General features: G+C 42.6%; 1 protein-coding gene across 8 annotated transcripts in view; it reads left to right on the top strand.

Annotated features, from left to right (window-relative positions):
* Nucleotides 1–14,731, top strand: part of MAP7 (microtubule associated protein 7) — a 244,015-nt gene that overhangs the window by 181,890 nt on the left and 47,394 nt on the right. For 4 of the 8 annotated variants that reach the window (XM_040350497.1, XM_040350494.1, XM_040350496.1 and 1 more), the window contains 3 exons: nt 1,819–1,929; nt 10,607–10,720; nt 13,605–13,762. In XM_040350497.1, the coding sequence (XP_040206431.1) occupies nt 1,819–1,929; nt 10,607–10,720; nt 13,605–13,762 (383 nt within the window). The remainder of the gene's footprint in view (nt 1–1,818; nt 1,930–10,606; nt 10,721–13,604; nt 13,763–14,731) is intronic. The other 4 variants (XM_040350495.1, XM_040350499.1, XM_040350501.1 and 1 more) reach the window with 3 other exon arrangements.

Below are 14,731 nucleotides of genomic sequence, written 5' to 3'. Positions count from 1 at the left end.
GAAATTGTTAATTGTTACATGCATTTATTACTAAAAAGCCAAATTGGCGTAAAGAAATTAACTGTGATTTCAATATGCTAATATATGCATCTCTAAAGTAAGCAGCACAATACCTAGATAAACTAGAGACTTTTTGGAATCGGTATCTGAGGTTCGGTGAAAATTGAGCTGTTTGGTTACAATTTTTACACCCCTTTCACACTGGGGCGCTTTGCAGGCGCCATAACGCTAAAAATAGCACCTGCAAAGCGCCCTGAAAGATCCGCTACTGTCTTTCCAGTGTGAAAGCCCCGAGGGCTTTCACACTGGAGCGGTGTGCTGGCAGGATGGTAAAAAAAGTCCTGCTAGCAGCATCTTTGGAGTGGTGTGTATACCGCTTCTCCACCTCTCCTGCCCATTGAAATCAATGGTCATCGCGGCTATACCGCCGGCAAAGCTTTGCGGTGGTTTTAACCCTTTCTCAGTCGCTAGCGGGGCTTAAAAGCGCAGAATACCCCTGCAAATACGATGGTAAAGCGCCGCTAAAAATAGCGGCGCTTTACCACCGATGCCGCGGACACCCCAGTGTGAAGAGGGCCTTATTGATTAATTTGGAGGTAAAAAAGAAAAGCATTTAAAGACAACAATCATTTGGCTGCCAGGTAAAGTAAATTTTCATTGGTACAGTGGAGTGATGCCGCATACGCACGATCGTTTTTCGGCATGAAAAAAACGTTGTTTTTCAGCATCTAGAAATTTTTTAATTTTTTTCCAACTTCATCATTAAAACGATGTTTCCCACACACAATCGTTTTTAAAAAATGCTCTAGCAAAGCGCGGTGACATACAACACGTATGACGGCACTATAAAGGGGAAGTTCCATTCGGATGACGCCACCCTTGGGGCTGCTTTAGCTGATTTTGTGTTAGTAAAATACGATTTGCGCTTTTCTGTCTGTAACAGCGTCATGATTGTGCTTACACCATTACGAACGGTAGTTTTACCAGAACGAGCGCTCCTGTCTCATAACTTGCTTCTGAGCATGCGCAGGTTTTTAACGTCGTTTTAGCCCACACACGATCATTTTTTTACAACCCGAAAACTACATTGTTTAAAACGTTGTTGTTAAAAAATGCAGCATGTTTGAATTTTTTTTTTTTGGCGTTTTTCAGAACCCGGAAAATGATGTGAAGCCCACACACGATCGTTTTAAATGACATTTTTAAAAAACGTTGTTTTTTTCATGTCGAAAAACGATCGTGTGTACGTGGCATAAGACCCTAGAGGTGTCTGCATGCATTGTCTGCTTTCTTCTAGAGCACCTTAGTGACCTGAATACCAGGGTACTCTGGTATGCAAATGTTAACCCCTTTCCCTATTCGAGAGTCCCTTTTGCATTCCACTGTTGGCCCATCACTGTGATAGAAAGTCACTGGTTAATAGTAGAAGCTGATTGACGAAGTGCTGGTTGACGAAGTTCCCAGGCTTATTTACATATGCCACATTTTGTGTTTCATCCTTTTTTTTTTCCCCAGTCTTTTTAATTAAGAATATAAATTTGTGTATTGTTTAAAAATTAATTAATTGATGGGGGTCATGGTGAACTAAACAGTTGTTGGATCAAATTGGTACCATGCAACAATTTTCTATGTAGTAACCCAACTTTAGTATTTTTGCTGTCTTCCCTGCTGATGGTATTTTAACGGCTAGTCTGACTGGAGTGCTCTAATCAGATCTTTTACAGAGAAGGTTTAGAAACCGTACTCGCATACCTAGTTTTCCCTTACTGGAATACCTATTGAAATGCTGCCAATTAGCAATATTTCCATTTGTTTTAGATCCAGAAAGGAGGTCAGTTTCAACAATGAACCTTTCGAAACATGTTGATCCCGTTATTAACAAGCGACTCTCCACCTCTTCCGCAACATTACTTAATTCTCCAGACAGAGGTACAGTGTCATAAACAAAATGGTGTAGTGGTGAACTTCATTGTATCCGCCATACTGGAGCAGCTATGAAAAAGTTCCTTTACGTTATCAGCAACCCTTAACTAATCTAACTAATATCTAACTTTAGTGTTTAGTTAATTTACTGACCATTTTAACATAATTTTAACTTGCTGCATAAAACATTCTACAAAGGTTAAGCTCACATTTGGTATCTCTTTCAAAGGATATACCTTGTATTTGGCATTCATAAATACACATATAAGAGTCACCATTCATGCACATCGAAATGACATATTTGACAGTTAATTTTGATGTGCAGCCAGGCCCGGATTTACTCCCTTTGCCGCCCCAAGACCAGGTCCTTCAATGCCACCCCCCCCCCCCCCCACACACACACACACACACACACACACACACACACACACACACACCTTTACAAAGGGGGCCTTCATCCAGACCGGCCCAGGGCACAACACATCAGGGTACAGTGCACATTAGTGCACGGTACAGAGCTCAGCACATCAGGGCTTGGCACATTGTGACACATCAGAGCACGGGGCACATTTCACATCAGGGAACATAGCACATCAGGGCACGAGCACATGGCACATCAGGGCACATTGCACATTATGGGGCACATTGTTTACCAGCCAGCATGTAGAGTAGCACAGGAAGCATGTGTAATACGTTCTCTCTCATGTCACTCTGCTCCCCGGCTGCCTCTCCTCTCTTCTCGTCCATCTACTCTGCATGCTGGCTTAATCTCGATCTACCCATCAGGCGCCAGCTGTCGGCGATTGACAGGTAGATCGCCGCAGACTTCCAATGCAGATTAGGCAGCTGCTGTAACCAGCCTGCTGAGCCCACCGGGAAACTCCCAGTAGTCCCGATGGCCAGTCCATCCCTGCCCCCTGTTGCCACGGCCCCCTGCACCCACTGCCGCCCCGAGGCCTGGCCTTGTCTGGAATCCGGCCCTGTGTGCAGCCTTATATTCTCAGTTGGGTACCATTTTAGGGAGAACAAACAAATGACAGCAGTCTGTTTCAGTGCAGTTACTGAACAGGTGCATTGGAAAAAAATTTCCTCCTTTATTCCATCTTGTTCTGTTCGAAAGCTCCTGTATCTGAATTAAATTTATTAAACAGATTTTACAGCAGCTAAGGTTTTGATTTTAAGTTTTAGATTGAGGTTAAGAATAGGTGACTCGTTAATAAAGGTTATTGCTGGGTTACAACTATTTTCCAGTATATATAATATCCCAGTTGAAATTGCATTTACAATAATCGCCAGGGCCAAGGACGCTACAATTTTGTCAATATGACTTGTCCTTGAAATTTTATACACATTTCCCATATTCATCCATGCATTTATCTTTGTGTTTTTGTTTGTGACAGTGCCCATTACTATCATTGTGCTTCATATCTGAGTGCAATAAATGTGTGTTGTGCATGCTGATTGTAAAGTGAAATGTGTATTTTGTATTGTGCGAATTCTGCCTTTCCTAAAGTTAATTATATACTGTATCCCTTTGTACACAGTCATTTATTTGTCATGTTGCAACACATTATTTAGTTTGCTGTATTATCAGGATTTACAGTCCAGTACAAACTAAGGTTTTTTGATAAAAGCATGTAACACATCTGAGCTAATTATTATCAAATGTGGATAATGTATCCGGGAAAAATATGGAGAATAGCATAATTTCATGCTGTACATGAAATCAGCTAGTTGGCTTTAAATAAGACAGTGGTAACATTGAAGCGATTCAGCAATTACTAAAAATATATTTATTGATTATACCACAGAGGACACAGGCTGATAATTCATTCACCAAAGGGTGTAGCTTCTCCAAGAATGGAAACTTACCATGCTCTATCAAGTGGATCCGATATCGATGTGCATATAAAGGTGCTATGGCTGAGGCTCCTGCAAACCTTTCCAACCAATAAATGCAAAAGCCAGCACCCATCTGTGGGCTTTGTACAATCTTCTTTATTAAATCACAGAATGCAAACGCGTTTCAGCCAAAAGAGGTGGGGATGTTTTTATCCTGTGATTTAATAAAGAAGAAGGCTTTTTGCATTCAATGTAAAAGCATAGTAAAAGCTGTAAGGACAGGCCTACTTTAATTCTCCAAATCCCAGAATGCCTTTTAGTTTTCTCTAGTACCCTTGGGTGATGGACGTCTTCTCTCCTTCTGACCTTGTTACACTTTCTGCATATTTTCTCAATGGATTTCCTCTGGCAAGTCTCTAGTTGCTACATTTCTAGTTTTCCACCCCTCGGGAGCTTTATGGATCAGTTAACTCCTCTGTAGTTTGAAGGGGGACAGTACCAGCCCCCCTGCCGGAAGAATTCCTGGCCAGCCTCTAATATTGCTTCATGCATTGGATACTGCATCTAGTGCTCACCTTGGCACACAGTGCATCGTGTTGAGTTAGCCACCGGGTGCTATACAGGTCCAGGACCGCGGTCCATCAGCCAGTGGAGAGCTGTCCATGAAGGTGGGGTGAATTATGGGGTGAAACCCAAAGGGCAAATATTTGCATGGGGCTTGTCCCCATTAAGTTTACCACTGTTCATGTGGTGGTCTAAGAAACTGAATTCAGGTAAGTTAGATTTATGCCCTGCCTTGGTTCCCAGTAGGCTGCTGTGCTTAAAGCCTATTTGGGGTAATGCAGAGCACTGGCTGCAGCTCTTTTGGGTTGCAACCAAAAATGGAAAGCAGCTCAGTACAGTTATTTGTTTGGATTTGGCACCTTTTCAGTGCACATGCTAGGGCGTCTGCACAGCCTTTCTCTTGGTAATAGTTCTGCGCATGTGCATGCTATTTTGACTAGCTTCCCACACATCGGACTACTCTCCATTCCCAGCAACTGGACACAGAGCTGGCAAAGAAATCTCTGGATGCATTGAGACCCCTACTGAGGGTGACTGAGCATATAAGGCACTGTCCCCTGCTGCCACATCTGTTGTTAGCATCCCTAAAGAGATTCTCCTGACACGGTGGATCGAACCTGCAGGGCAGCTGGGGTTTTGGAATCTGCTGGCTCTCCTTCAGCTAATGGTCGAGAGGGGGTCTGCATCCCACCTTCTATGGATTCTGACATGGTATGTTTTGCCTCAGTGTCCTCTGCGTCTTCAAGTGCCCCTTCCTCGTCCTATTTGTCTAGTGAGGAATTTGGTGCAGCTGTGTCTGAGTTTTTGGGAAAGCTATCTGGCTAAAAAGAGGCCTCTAACCGCAGGGGCCATAAGCAAACCCCCTAGATGTCTCCTTCAGAGTCTCTTCCTGACTTTACTCTGCCCCTTGTTGAGGTCCTTGTTCTATAAGGAGAGGACAGTGCCGTTTTCAGTTAAGAAAATTCGACACACAATGCTGTCGAACTTACCCAACCATTCATTAATCTCGTTGCTTTATAGAAACTCCTCCTTCAAAGGATCATCACCCCTGTCTCGGAGCCAAAATGATTTCATGGTTTTTATTTCAATGTATTTTCCACCGCAGGGCAAAAGAACATTTGTCCCATTCTGGATTTGAATCTCCCTAGGAGATAACTGCAAGTGCAAAACTTCGGTATGGTTCCCTACACAAGGGAGATTTTCTGGCCTCTACGGACATCAGGGATGTTCCAATCTTTCCGGCATATCACTGCTATCTGTTTTTTGCAGTGGGAGTGCAAAGTTATCAGTTTGTTGCTCTTCCTTTGATCTCTCCACTGCACCTCGTATGTTTACAAGGTGGTGGCGCCTCTTCTGGATTTGCTCTGCTCCCAGGGAATTCTCATTGTTGGATATCTAGACAACCTTTTACTAAGGGAAACAGTCAGCACAATTTCTGTCAGTTAAGGTTTAACGTATGATGCGGAGTCTGTAAAGATTTGGATGGATCCAAACCTCCAGAAGCTCATATTGGTTTAGATTTGTCACCTAGAATACCTAAGCCTAGTCCTGGATGTTACCCAGTCCAGGGACTTTATCTCCTATGGAGAAGCTTCAGTTTCCCCTGGCAGATTATAATTGGGCCCTTTCTGATTGTCAAGACCTTATGTCCCAAGGAATGTCGTTCCACCCTGCTTCTCAATTTTTGACAGCTTGGCGGTTGAGTCAAGATGCGGTTATTCCCATGCTGCTAAAAGCTGGGAAATTGACTCTTGCAAGCTCTATCGGCATACTAAACTTGGTGCCGTCAAGAGCTGCTCCGTGGGGCAAATCCTGTATTTTTTTCTCCAGTTGGGTTTAGATAAATGTTTGGCCTTGAGGACTCTCGATCGAGGGTCAAATTTTGGCCTTATTTCTTTTCCAGAAGCTGCTTGCTTTTCACTACTTTAGTGAGGGCCATTGTACTGGGTGTTGCTCACACACACTGTTTATCCTGTATGTTAAAGTCAACACTGTAGGATTTCAGTGGTTCTGTTGGTTCTTCAAAGACAACCCTTTAAACCTCTTATGGATTTCTTTACTCAGTAGATTGCCTTCCTGGTCATATTCAACTCTGCGAGCCAATTCCCTGAGTTTGTGGCCTAGTTCTTTTAAAGAGGAAGTAAAGTAAGCCTATAGTAAGGTTTACCTCTAGGTACTGTAAATATCTCCTAAACTTGCACCATTTAGGAGACATTTACTATATATGCTGCCACCGATGTCATCAGCGCATGCACACTGAATTAACGGCAGGACCTGTGCCATGACCGGCGGCACCTGCGGAAATGATGTAATCGAAGTTTCGGACAATCACAGCGCCGGATCCTGCGAACCCGAACAAAGTCGACCATGGGAGCAGAATGCGTGCGGCACTGCAGGCTATCGTTCTAAGGCAGCCCTCAAAAATTTCACTCACATTTTGCGAGTGGAATTTGAGGGCTGGCGTGCTATGGCTGCCTGGGAGCTGGGGGTGAGCACCGCCGGCAGGCGGGGTTATATGGGAGCCGTTCTCCCAGTGATTGCAGAGAAAGGAGAGCAGGTGGCCAGATGATCACGGCTTTCATTTCAATTTCTGTGTGTTCCCCACACTCGCCGTCACATACAGCCCCTCCTCTTTGTCCAGGGACCTTAATAGACGGCTCACCCGTCCAATCCCAGGACGTGTGACGTATATATCAGAGTTCCCGGGCCAGGAGGCGGGGCTGTATGTGATGGCGAGCGGCAGGAACATACTGCAATTAAAATGAAAGCTGTGTTGTTCCTCTGCACGCTGATCATCCTGCTGGCAATTCTTCTCGCTGGCAATTCTTCTCGCTTCCCCTGGCACAGGTAGGCTGCAATGTTGGACACGGGCTGCAATGGTAGACACGGGCAGGCTGCATTGGTTGGTGGACATGGGTGAGGCTACACTGATGGGCACGGATAAAGTTGTTAATATTTTTATAACTTAATTCTGCATAAAACATTTAAGTGTAATTTCATGAGATAATTCATGACACAGCTGTTCATACCTGTTTGCACAGCCAGCAGTCACCTGCAGTGATCGTGGCTGGATGCACTTTGCTGTACACCCATGTGAATGCAGCCTACATATCGGCTCCTTGCAGTCCCTGTTACCTATTCCTGGAGTGTCAGTGGAAAAAGCAGCAGAAAGAGCCTGCAGGTGGATGACAAATATGCCCAGAGGCAGAGAAGGCAAGTAAACGAGGGATGAGCTAATCACTGTACTGCGTCTGCTTTCACTGTCCAGTCACGAGCTTGGGCAGATCTAGGGCAGTCTGGGCTCATCAGAATTGGGTGAAATGATGATGTTCATTAGACTGGATAGGGGCATAAAGTGGCAAAAAAAAAAGTACTGTAGAGGAAGAGCTGTGGATTGAAAGTGTGTGTGTATATATAACAACAAAGGAAGCTGCTGCTTCTTTTTTATTTTAGCTTTTTATAAAGCTAATCTTTATCTTTATTTTAGCAAAGAATTCTGCCATCCTATAATAGATGCCTAGACCATCAGCCTTGGCTTGACTGGCATATTTTCTTTAGCAGGCAATTTAAAATAACAGGACCCCACCAAAAAAAAAAAAAAAAACATATTCCATCTTGAGGCTCTCTATGTTTTTTTTGAATACCCCCTACCACCTGGAATATAATATCTTCATCGTTTTTTGAATGGCAGAAGCATTTAGGGTCCTTTCACACGTGCGGACGAACGTTTATTACTAAGGATGAGCTCCGGCGTGTTCGCATAGAACACGTGCAGAGCCCGCCAGGAAGTCGGCACCCACGCTGCGCTAATTACAGCCAGGCAGACATTGTCCGATGCTCGGCTGCAGAGATCGGGAAATGTCTGCCTGGCTGTGATTAGCGCAGCGCGGGTGCCGACTTCCTGGCGGGCTCTGCACGTGTTCTATGCGAACACGCCGGAGCTCATCCTTATTTGTTACAAGTTCGTTTACGGACTTGTAATGTATCCCTATGGGATTGCAGACGTTAGCGGATGATGCATCTGCTAACGTCCGTAACGATCCGCGTCCGCAAAGTTCCGCTTTTTCAGACGGAAGAAAACCCTATTTTTCTTCCGTCTGGCGGAACGGATCGGATGAATTCGGACACACAGTCTGTATTCATCCGATTCCCCATAGGGGAGAGCAGAGCAAAGACAGGGCGGTCTCTGTACAGTGTGCGGAGACCGCCCTGTCTGCCGACAGCTCAGCGGGGATTTACGGAGGATCCCCGCTGAGCTGACGGACACACACGGGGCGGATCAATACGGATCCGCTCCATGTGAAAGGGCCCTTAACCTATTTTTGTAGCTAGATGCTTCTGCTGGCTGCATACATTTGGGCTGCCCAATACTTCTCTTCCTCTGGAGTTCTGACCCTAAAGTGTATTTAATCGAAAACAAACATGTAATATTTTGCAGTTTACTAATCATTAAATTGGGTGGCTGCATTCATTTTTAAAGGGTAACTCCACTTGAGAAATGATTAGAAATAAAAAAAACGATAGTGTACACAATTGCGACTCAAGTCACATTGTAATTGAATGTTATTAAAAATTACCTTTTCCTTTTTTCAGTCTGCAGCGCTGTTATTTTCTGTAAAATGCAATGCACTATGGCTACCTTGAGGCATTCTGTACACAGATGGTGTACAGAACGCCCCCTGAAAGTTTTCTGCTTGGGTGATTGGTTCACAGATTTTTGGCATCATTTTCGGTCAGATACTTCCAAAGGGAAATCGTGTCTAAGGCCTGTTTCACACTGATGCATTTTTTGGTGCTTTTTGCAGAAATGCACTACAGTCCACTGAACATGGTTTCTCATGGAACATGTTCACATCTATGCTTTTTTCAGCTGTTGTGTTTTTGGAAAAGGTCAGGGACTTTTTAAAACGCATAACTGTGCATTTGTGGTTCAATTGTTCCAGTTTTACTTCAATGGAGACACTGTAGAAAAGCATGTAGTGCGTGTTTTATGTGTTTTGTGTTTGTTAATATGCCCGGCAACAAATTGGGCAAAAAAAGTATAAAAGGACGCAAAGCTCATCAAAAATGCATGTGCAAAAAGCACTGCAGAAACAGATCGAAAACAAACTGCATAGGTGTGAACCAGGCCTAAAGGGATGCAGACCCTGCAATTTTCCTCAGGTGTAGCAGCCGATTGATAATTATAAAACCACTCCCATACAGATTCCCCTCACACATGGACACGGACAAAGTTATTTATTCAGAATAACAAAAGGTTGGAATTTGCAACAACGTTTGTTAAAAATCCTTGCAATGTACATAGATCACCCAAAATGCAATGTGTTTTTTTTTCTCAACAAGAGTTACTCTTTAAGGATTTTTTCCCTTTTTTTTTTTGTTTTCTTGCCTGGTAATCCTGCAGATAACACACTTCTGCCCCTGGGTGGCTGTGCTCTTTTTTTCCATTGTATCTGTGGAAAAGCCATGGTTGCTACCCAGCTAGACTTCAAATGTGTCTGGATTTGTTAATCTCTATATTACATTGAAGATGCAGAGATAAGTAGTTCAAGGCTTCGTTCACCCCAAGAAGTGTGACTGAGCATGCTCTAATTTGCATGTTTAGGGCAGCCCATTCATTTCAGTAGGCTGCCCTATGCACAAGAAACTCACAACAAAGGTGCCTGCATGATTTTCAAAATCGCATCACAGCAAACCACATGGTACTGCATTACCATGCATTTTGATGAGCATGAACATGTGTGCACTTGCAATATGCATGAGGGTGTCATTAAGAGGTCTGGGAAAGCGCACAATATAGACTTACTATGGGGCTCTTGTTGTCGGCATCCTCTCCTACACACTGAAGCTGCCACCGATAGCTCAGCCTGGGACCAGACCAGAAGGCTATGTAGATAAGCCTTAGAATGGAGGTGGGAGTAGATTTAGAGTTAGTTAGGTTCTGCCTTTACTTCCACTTTAAAGTAGCCACATAATCTTAGGACCGCTACCCTTCACTGGCCCCTTAAAATAGTACACAGGTGAACAATTACCAAATATCAGGTCATATTGCAAAATGCTGGATTCTCTAGATATAGCTTTAAATTACCAGTGAAATAATGCTAGTCCTATTAAAGAAAATATTTTTAAATGACTAATATAATTAGTAACATCTTTTAATTAGAGCACTCTATTTCTTCCATGAATATGGGACAGATATAAGTGTCTGTCCTTGTGCGTCGCTCTGCTTTTTTACATTGATTCGACTTGTGTCTGATATTATATTTGTGTCATCTAGGTCGGCGACCACAACTTAGCCCATGGGAGTCCAGTGTGGTGTCAAGACTGCTGACACCAACACATTCGTACTTGGCTAGGAGTAAAAGCACAGCTGCTTTATCTGGAGATGCAGGTAAAATGTTAAGACAAATGGCTTGGTGCGTGATACTATTTGATTTTATTACGGTTTGTTATCACTGAACTCTGTTTATAGGGCCATGTAAGTTGTGTGTTTAAGCATACAGCATGGGTACTCAACCTGTGGCTTTCCAGCTGTTGCAGAACTACAAATCCCATGAGGCATGGCAAGCCATTGACGATTACAAGCATGACTTGCAAAGGCATGATGGGATGATAGCAAAATGGCAGAGGTAGGGTTGCCATTTTGTTCTTCAGGCCAAACCCAAACACTTTTTGCGGCGTACCGCAAATTTTTTTTCTTCAATATGCACTATAGCAGGCATATGCAATTAGTGGACCTCCAGCTGTTGCAGAACTACAAGTCCTATGAGGCATATAAAGACACTGACAGCCACAAGCATAACACCCAGAGGCATGATGGGACTTGTAGTTTTGCAGCAGCTGGAGGTCCGCCAATTGCATATCCCTGCACTATAGGATTGTAACAGACCTGGGACACCTTTTGGCGCTCCAATAAGAATAGTAATCCTATCAGGCCCTGTTCTGAGCCACATTCCTGTTTGAATATCCGTCTGAAACCCGGACACATGATTCAAAACTCGAACTGTCCGGGTGAATCCTGGACAGGTGGCAACCCTAGGCAGAGGCAACAACTGGAGGGCCACAGGTTGAGCACCCATTGCATACAGCATGGTTTTGATTTATATACATGTTTTCAATACATTTTCCATTATAACTGACCTTTCTTTGTTTGAAAATGAAGTAATGGATTCTTCCAGGAGAATATATAGGATGGTATCCTGTGTGTGTGTGTGTCCACCATTATGTCATATATTTTGTTCTGGTTCTCTTCCATCAAATAATACTTGAAAAACAGTTGTCTAATTTTATGAACAAAACCTCCTTTTCTTTATTATAAAGTTTGAAAATACTGAATTTGAAAAAAAAATTGTTTCCAATATAAAAATGTTTTCAAGAACAAAGCTTACAGTTTAATTTCCGTTAATGCATTATTCCATGACACTATTTTATAAGCTTTGCAAGCAAGGAGTGTCTCAAAAAAATCATTAAAACAACAAAAGGTTTAAGAAAATAAAATAAAAACCTTGTTTCACTATAGAAGATTTTACCGAATGCACCATTGTGAAAAGTCACCATTTTGTAAACAAAATAAGGAGAATGGGCATGTACTGCTTACATGGTAGCAGCGTGTTATACCATCTCACCCGATCACTGGATTTTTATGGTTTTACCTAAGCTTTTGCTGACCCAGAACATCCATTGGCAGGCTAATAAATGTATTCTTTCAAGTCGAACTTTAGTCAGAAAATTAAGTCCTGCTTGATCACTTCAGGCTTTTCCCCTTTTTGCAGGTATAGTTATGTAAAACATTAAAAATAAGTTTATACTGTGTAAAACATAGTATTTCACCCTGCTCTGCACATGCTTATTAGCTCTCTATTTTTAAGCACTGCCAAATTTGTAGAGGCCCATCTGCTGACAGCTCAAAGTAGAATTAAACCATCCTATGCTTTACAGCCAAGGAAGCTGCTTCTGTTTGATCTGTGCCTGCCAAGGTCCTGCACATATGATCAGTTATGACACCAGCCATTTGGTTGAGGACACAAGCAAATGTGACAGATGGCAATCCCGGCATTCCAAGAATGTAAATCAAAGGCATTGGTTCTGCTTTATGATTTACTGCTGCTCAGGGGCTCTGAGCTTCAACAAAATGGCAGCCTCCTGCAAGCAGAAACTGGAGCAATACTGAAAGCAATTTACGGCACACACTTATCATTGTTAATGTGGAATGTATGCTCCTTGTTGAAGTATATTATTTTTTATCAAGTTTTTATGGGTAAAGTTCCACTGTAGGGAGACCTTACTGTGCATATTCTAACTGTGAATTGTTTTGTTATTGAGGACTTCTAGAAGTATATAAATTGTTCATTATACAAGTGTTATGTTTGTACCACACAGTAATGATGTATTTTACATGTTTATGCTCTGCCTTTCTGCCTGCTTTGCACTTTTACTGTTGTGTTTATGGTGGATTAGTCTTTAGATTATATTTTCTCTCTTCACTTCTCTTCAAGCTTTAAGAGGAAGTCTTCTCAAAACTGACTTTCTTTGATGCTGGTGAGGTAAATCACCCATCTCTTGTGGACTCTCAATGCCCCACTCTGCCCACTTGTAGCTGCCATTTCATAGGGGCTCATTTTCCAATCTGGACTCTCCATACGTTTTCCTTTTTATGGAGATTTCTGCAAAAAGATTGAAATTGTTATCTGGATTATATTGATTTAGAGGGTAGAGGCATAAATTCCTGTGAGAGAGTGTTGCTGCTAGAGTCCCTCAAAAGACCAAGTGTCTTGTACAGCCTGCCAATGTCTGCATACAACCAAAATATCAGTTTTAGGCTGACTTTAAACTCGTTTTATATGTTTTGAGATTACTACCTTTCACTAGTCGGGGATTCTGTAATTACTGTGGGATAAAGTTTGTGATTACAAAAGCAATTCCAGATCCATCACTGCTAATTGATGCCATTTTTACTTTGTCACTGTCTTAGTAAACCAATCATTTGCAGAGGGGATTCTGTAAATGAGATTAAATTGAGCATTTTTTTCAGGTTTCAAAATTGGCTAAAATGTTGAATTTTGATATTTAGTCCCTGATGATGCTTTTAGGTTACAAATGACAAAAAAAAAACGGGTTGCTGTGATGGTTTTGGCTTGGAATACATTTTCCTGTTGATATTAACAGGCTCCTTCTCTCTCTTCTTCTTTTCAATCTTTTCCTCCTGCCTCATGCTTCCTGCTGTTGTCTTACTCATTGTACACATCTCCGTCTATGTTCTATTAAAAACACCCTAGTTATCCCCATTTGTCCTCGTTCAGCATCTTGCAGCCCCATAAGTCCTCAGGCACAAAAGACTCCAACAATTAAAAGTTCAGAGAGATACAAGACTTTCCTTACAACTCCAGAGGCTGTATCTAGGCGGAGAACCACGCACATGGCAGGATCTGGCAGTGTAAGTATAGAAGACTGTGTTTCACATCAATACATTATACACTGAATTTGATTATTTTTTTCCCTCTTTCATTGAGTTACACCAGATTCAGAGAAATGAACTGCCATCTACAGGAGGATTTGGTTACCGACTATCAAAAAAGAGTGTCCAGCCTGGTATAACTCCTCGCATTCCTCAGTTTTTTGCTAGTGTCCTAGGAGGATTGATGCCTTTTCTCTGAGAAATTTCACCCATTCCTGCTGCCACCTCCCCGCCCTTTAAGAGGTTCTAAATCAGTGTTTCTCAACTCCCAGTCCTCAAGGCGCCCCAACAGGTCAGGTTTTAATGGTTTTCATTATTTTGTATAGGTGATTTGATCAGTTTCACTGCCTTAGTAATTACTACAGCCAATTCATCTGAGGGAAATCCTGGAAACATGACCTGTTTGGGCACCTTGATGACTGGAGTTCAGAAACACTGTTCTAAATGCTGGAAGGCAAAGGTTGGCATTCCGATCATGTGACTGCTGTGAATGGCAGTCAGTGGTCACATGATCGGAAAGCTCCTGATCGCAAGTATGCATTGGGAGCTTTCCGGTACCCTCCAGTTATTGTGCTAGGAGTGCACAGGGAGGGCACACTCAGAACAATAATATGTTTACATATGGCCACATATATGTGGCCTCTCTGCATTAAAGGCCACCTGTCGAGAGGCCACATTTATGCATATGGCCAGTGGGAAGTGGTTAACCATTTTTACTAGTCATGTTTTTTTGTTTGTTTTTTTAAGATGATTTTTTTTTCTTTGCTACATGCTGTCTGAGCTAGTCTATTTATGCAACTGTCTGGATGGAAAAGTCTTCAGAATTGGCTTTTGAGACCGTACTCAGACCTTGCTAGACTGGACAATTGCAAGTATTTCCTTTTATGGACACTGGGCTATGCGCATTGTGGCACTTTTCAGACCTTTGCATACTGCGTTAGATTCAAA

Source organism: Rana temporaria, chromosome 4 (genome assembly GCF_905171775.1).
Source record: "Rana temporaria chromosome 4, aRanTem1.1, whole genome shotgun sequence".
NCBI lineage: Eukaryota > Metazoa > Chordata > Amphibia > Anura > Ranidae > Rana > Rana temporaria.
Note: the sequence above shows the minus strand (reverse complement) of the source record. Positions and strands in the feature narration are given on the sequence as shown.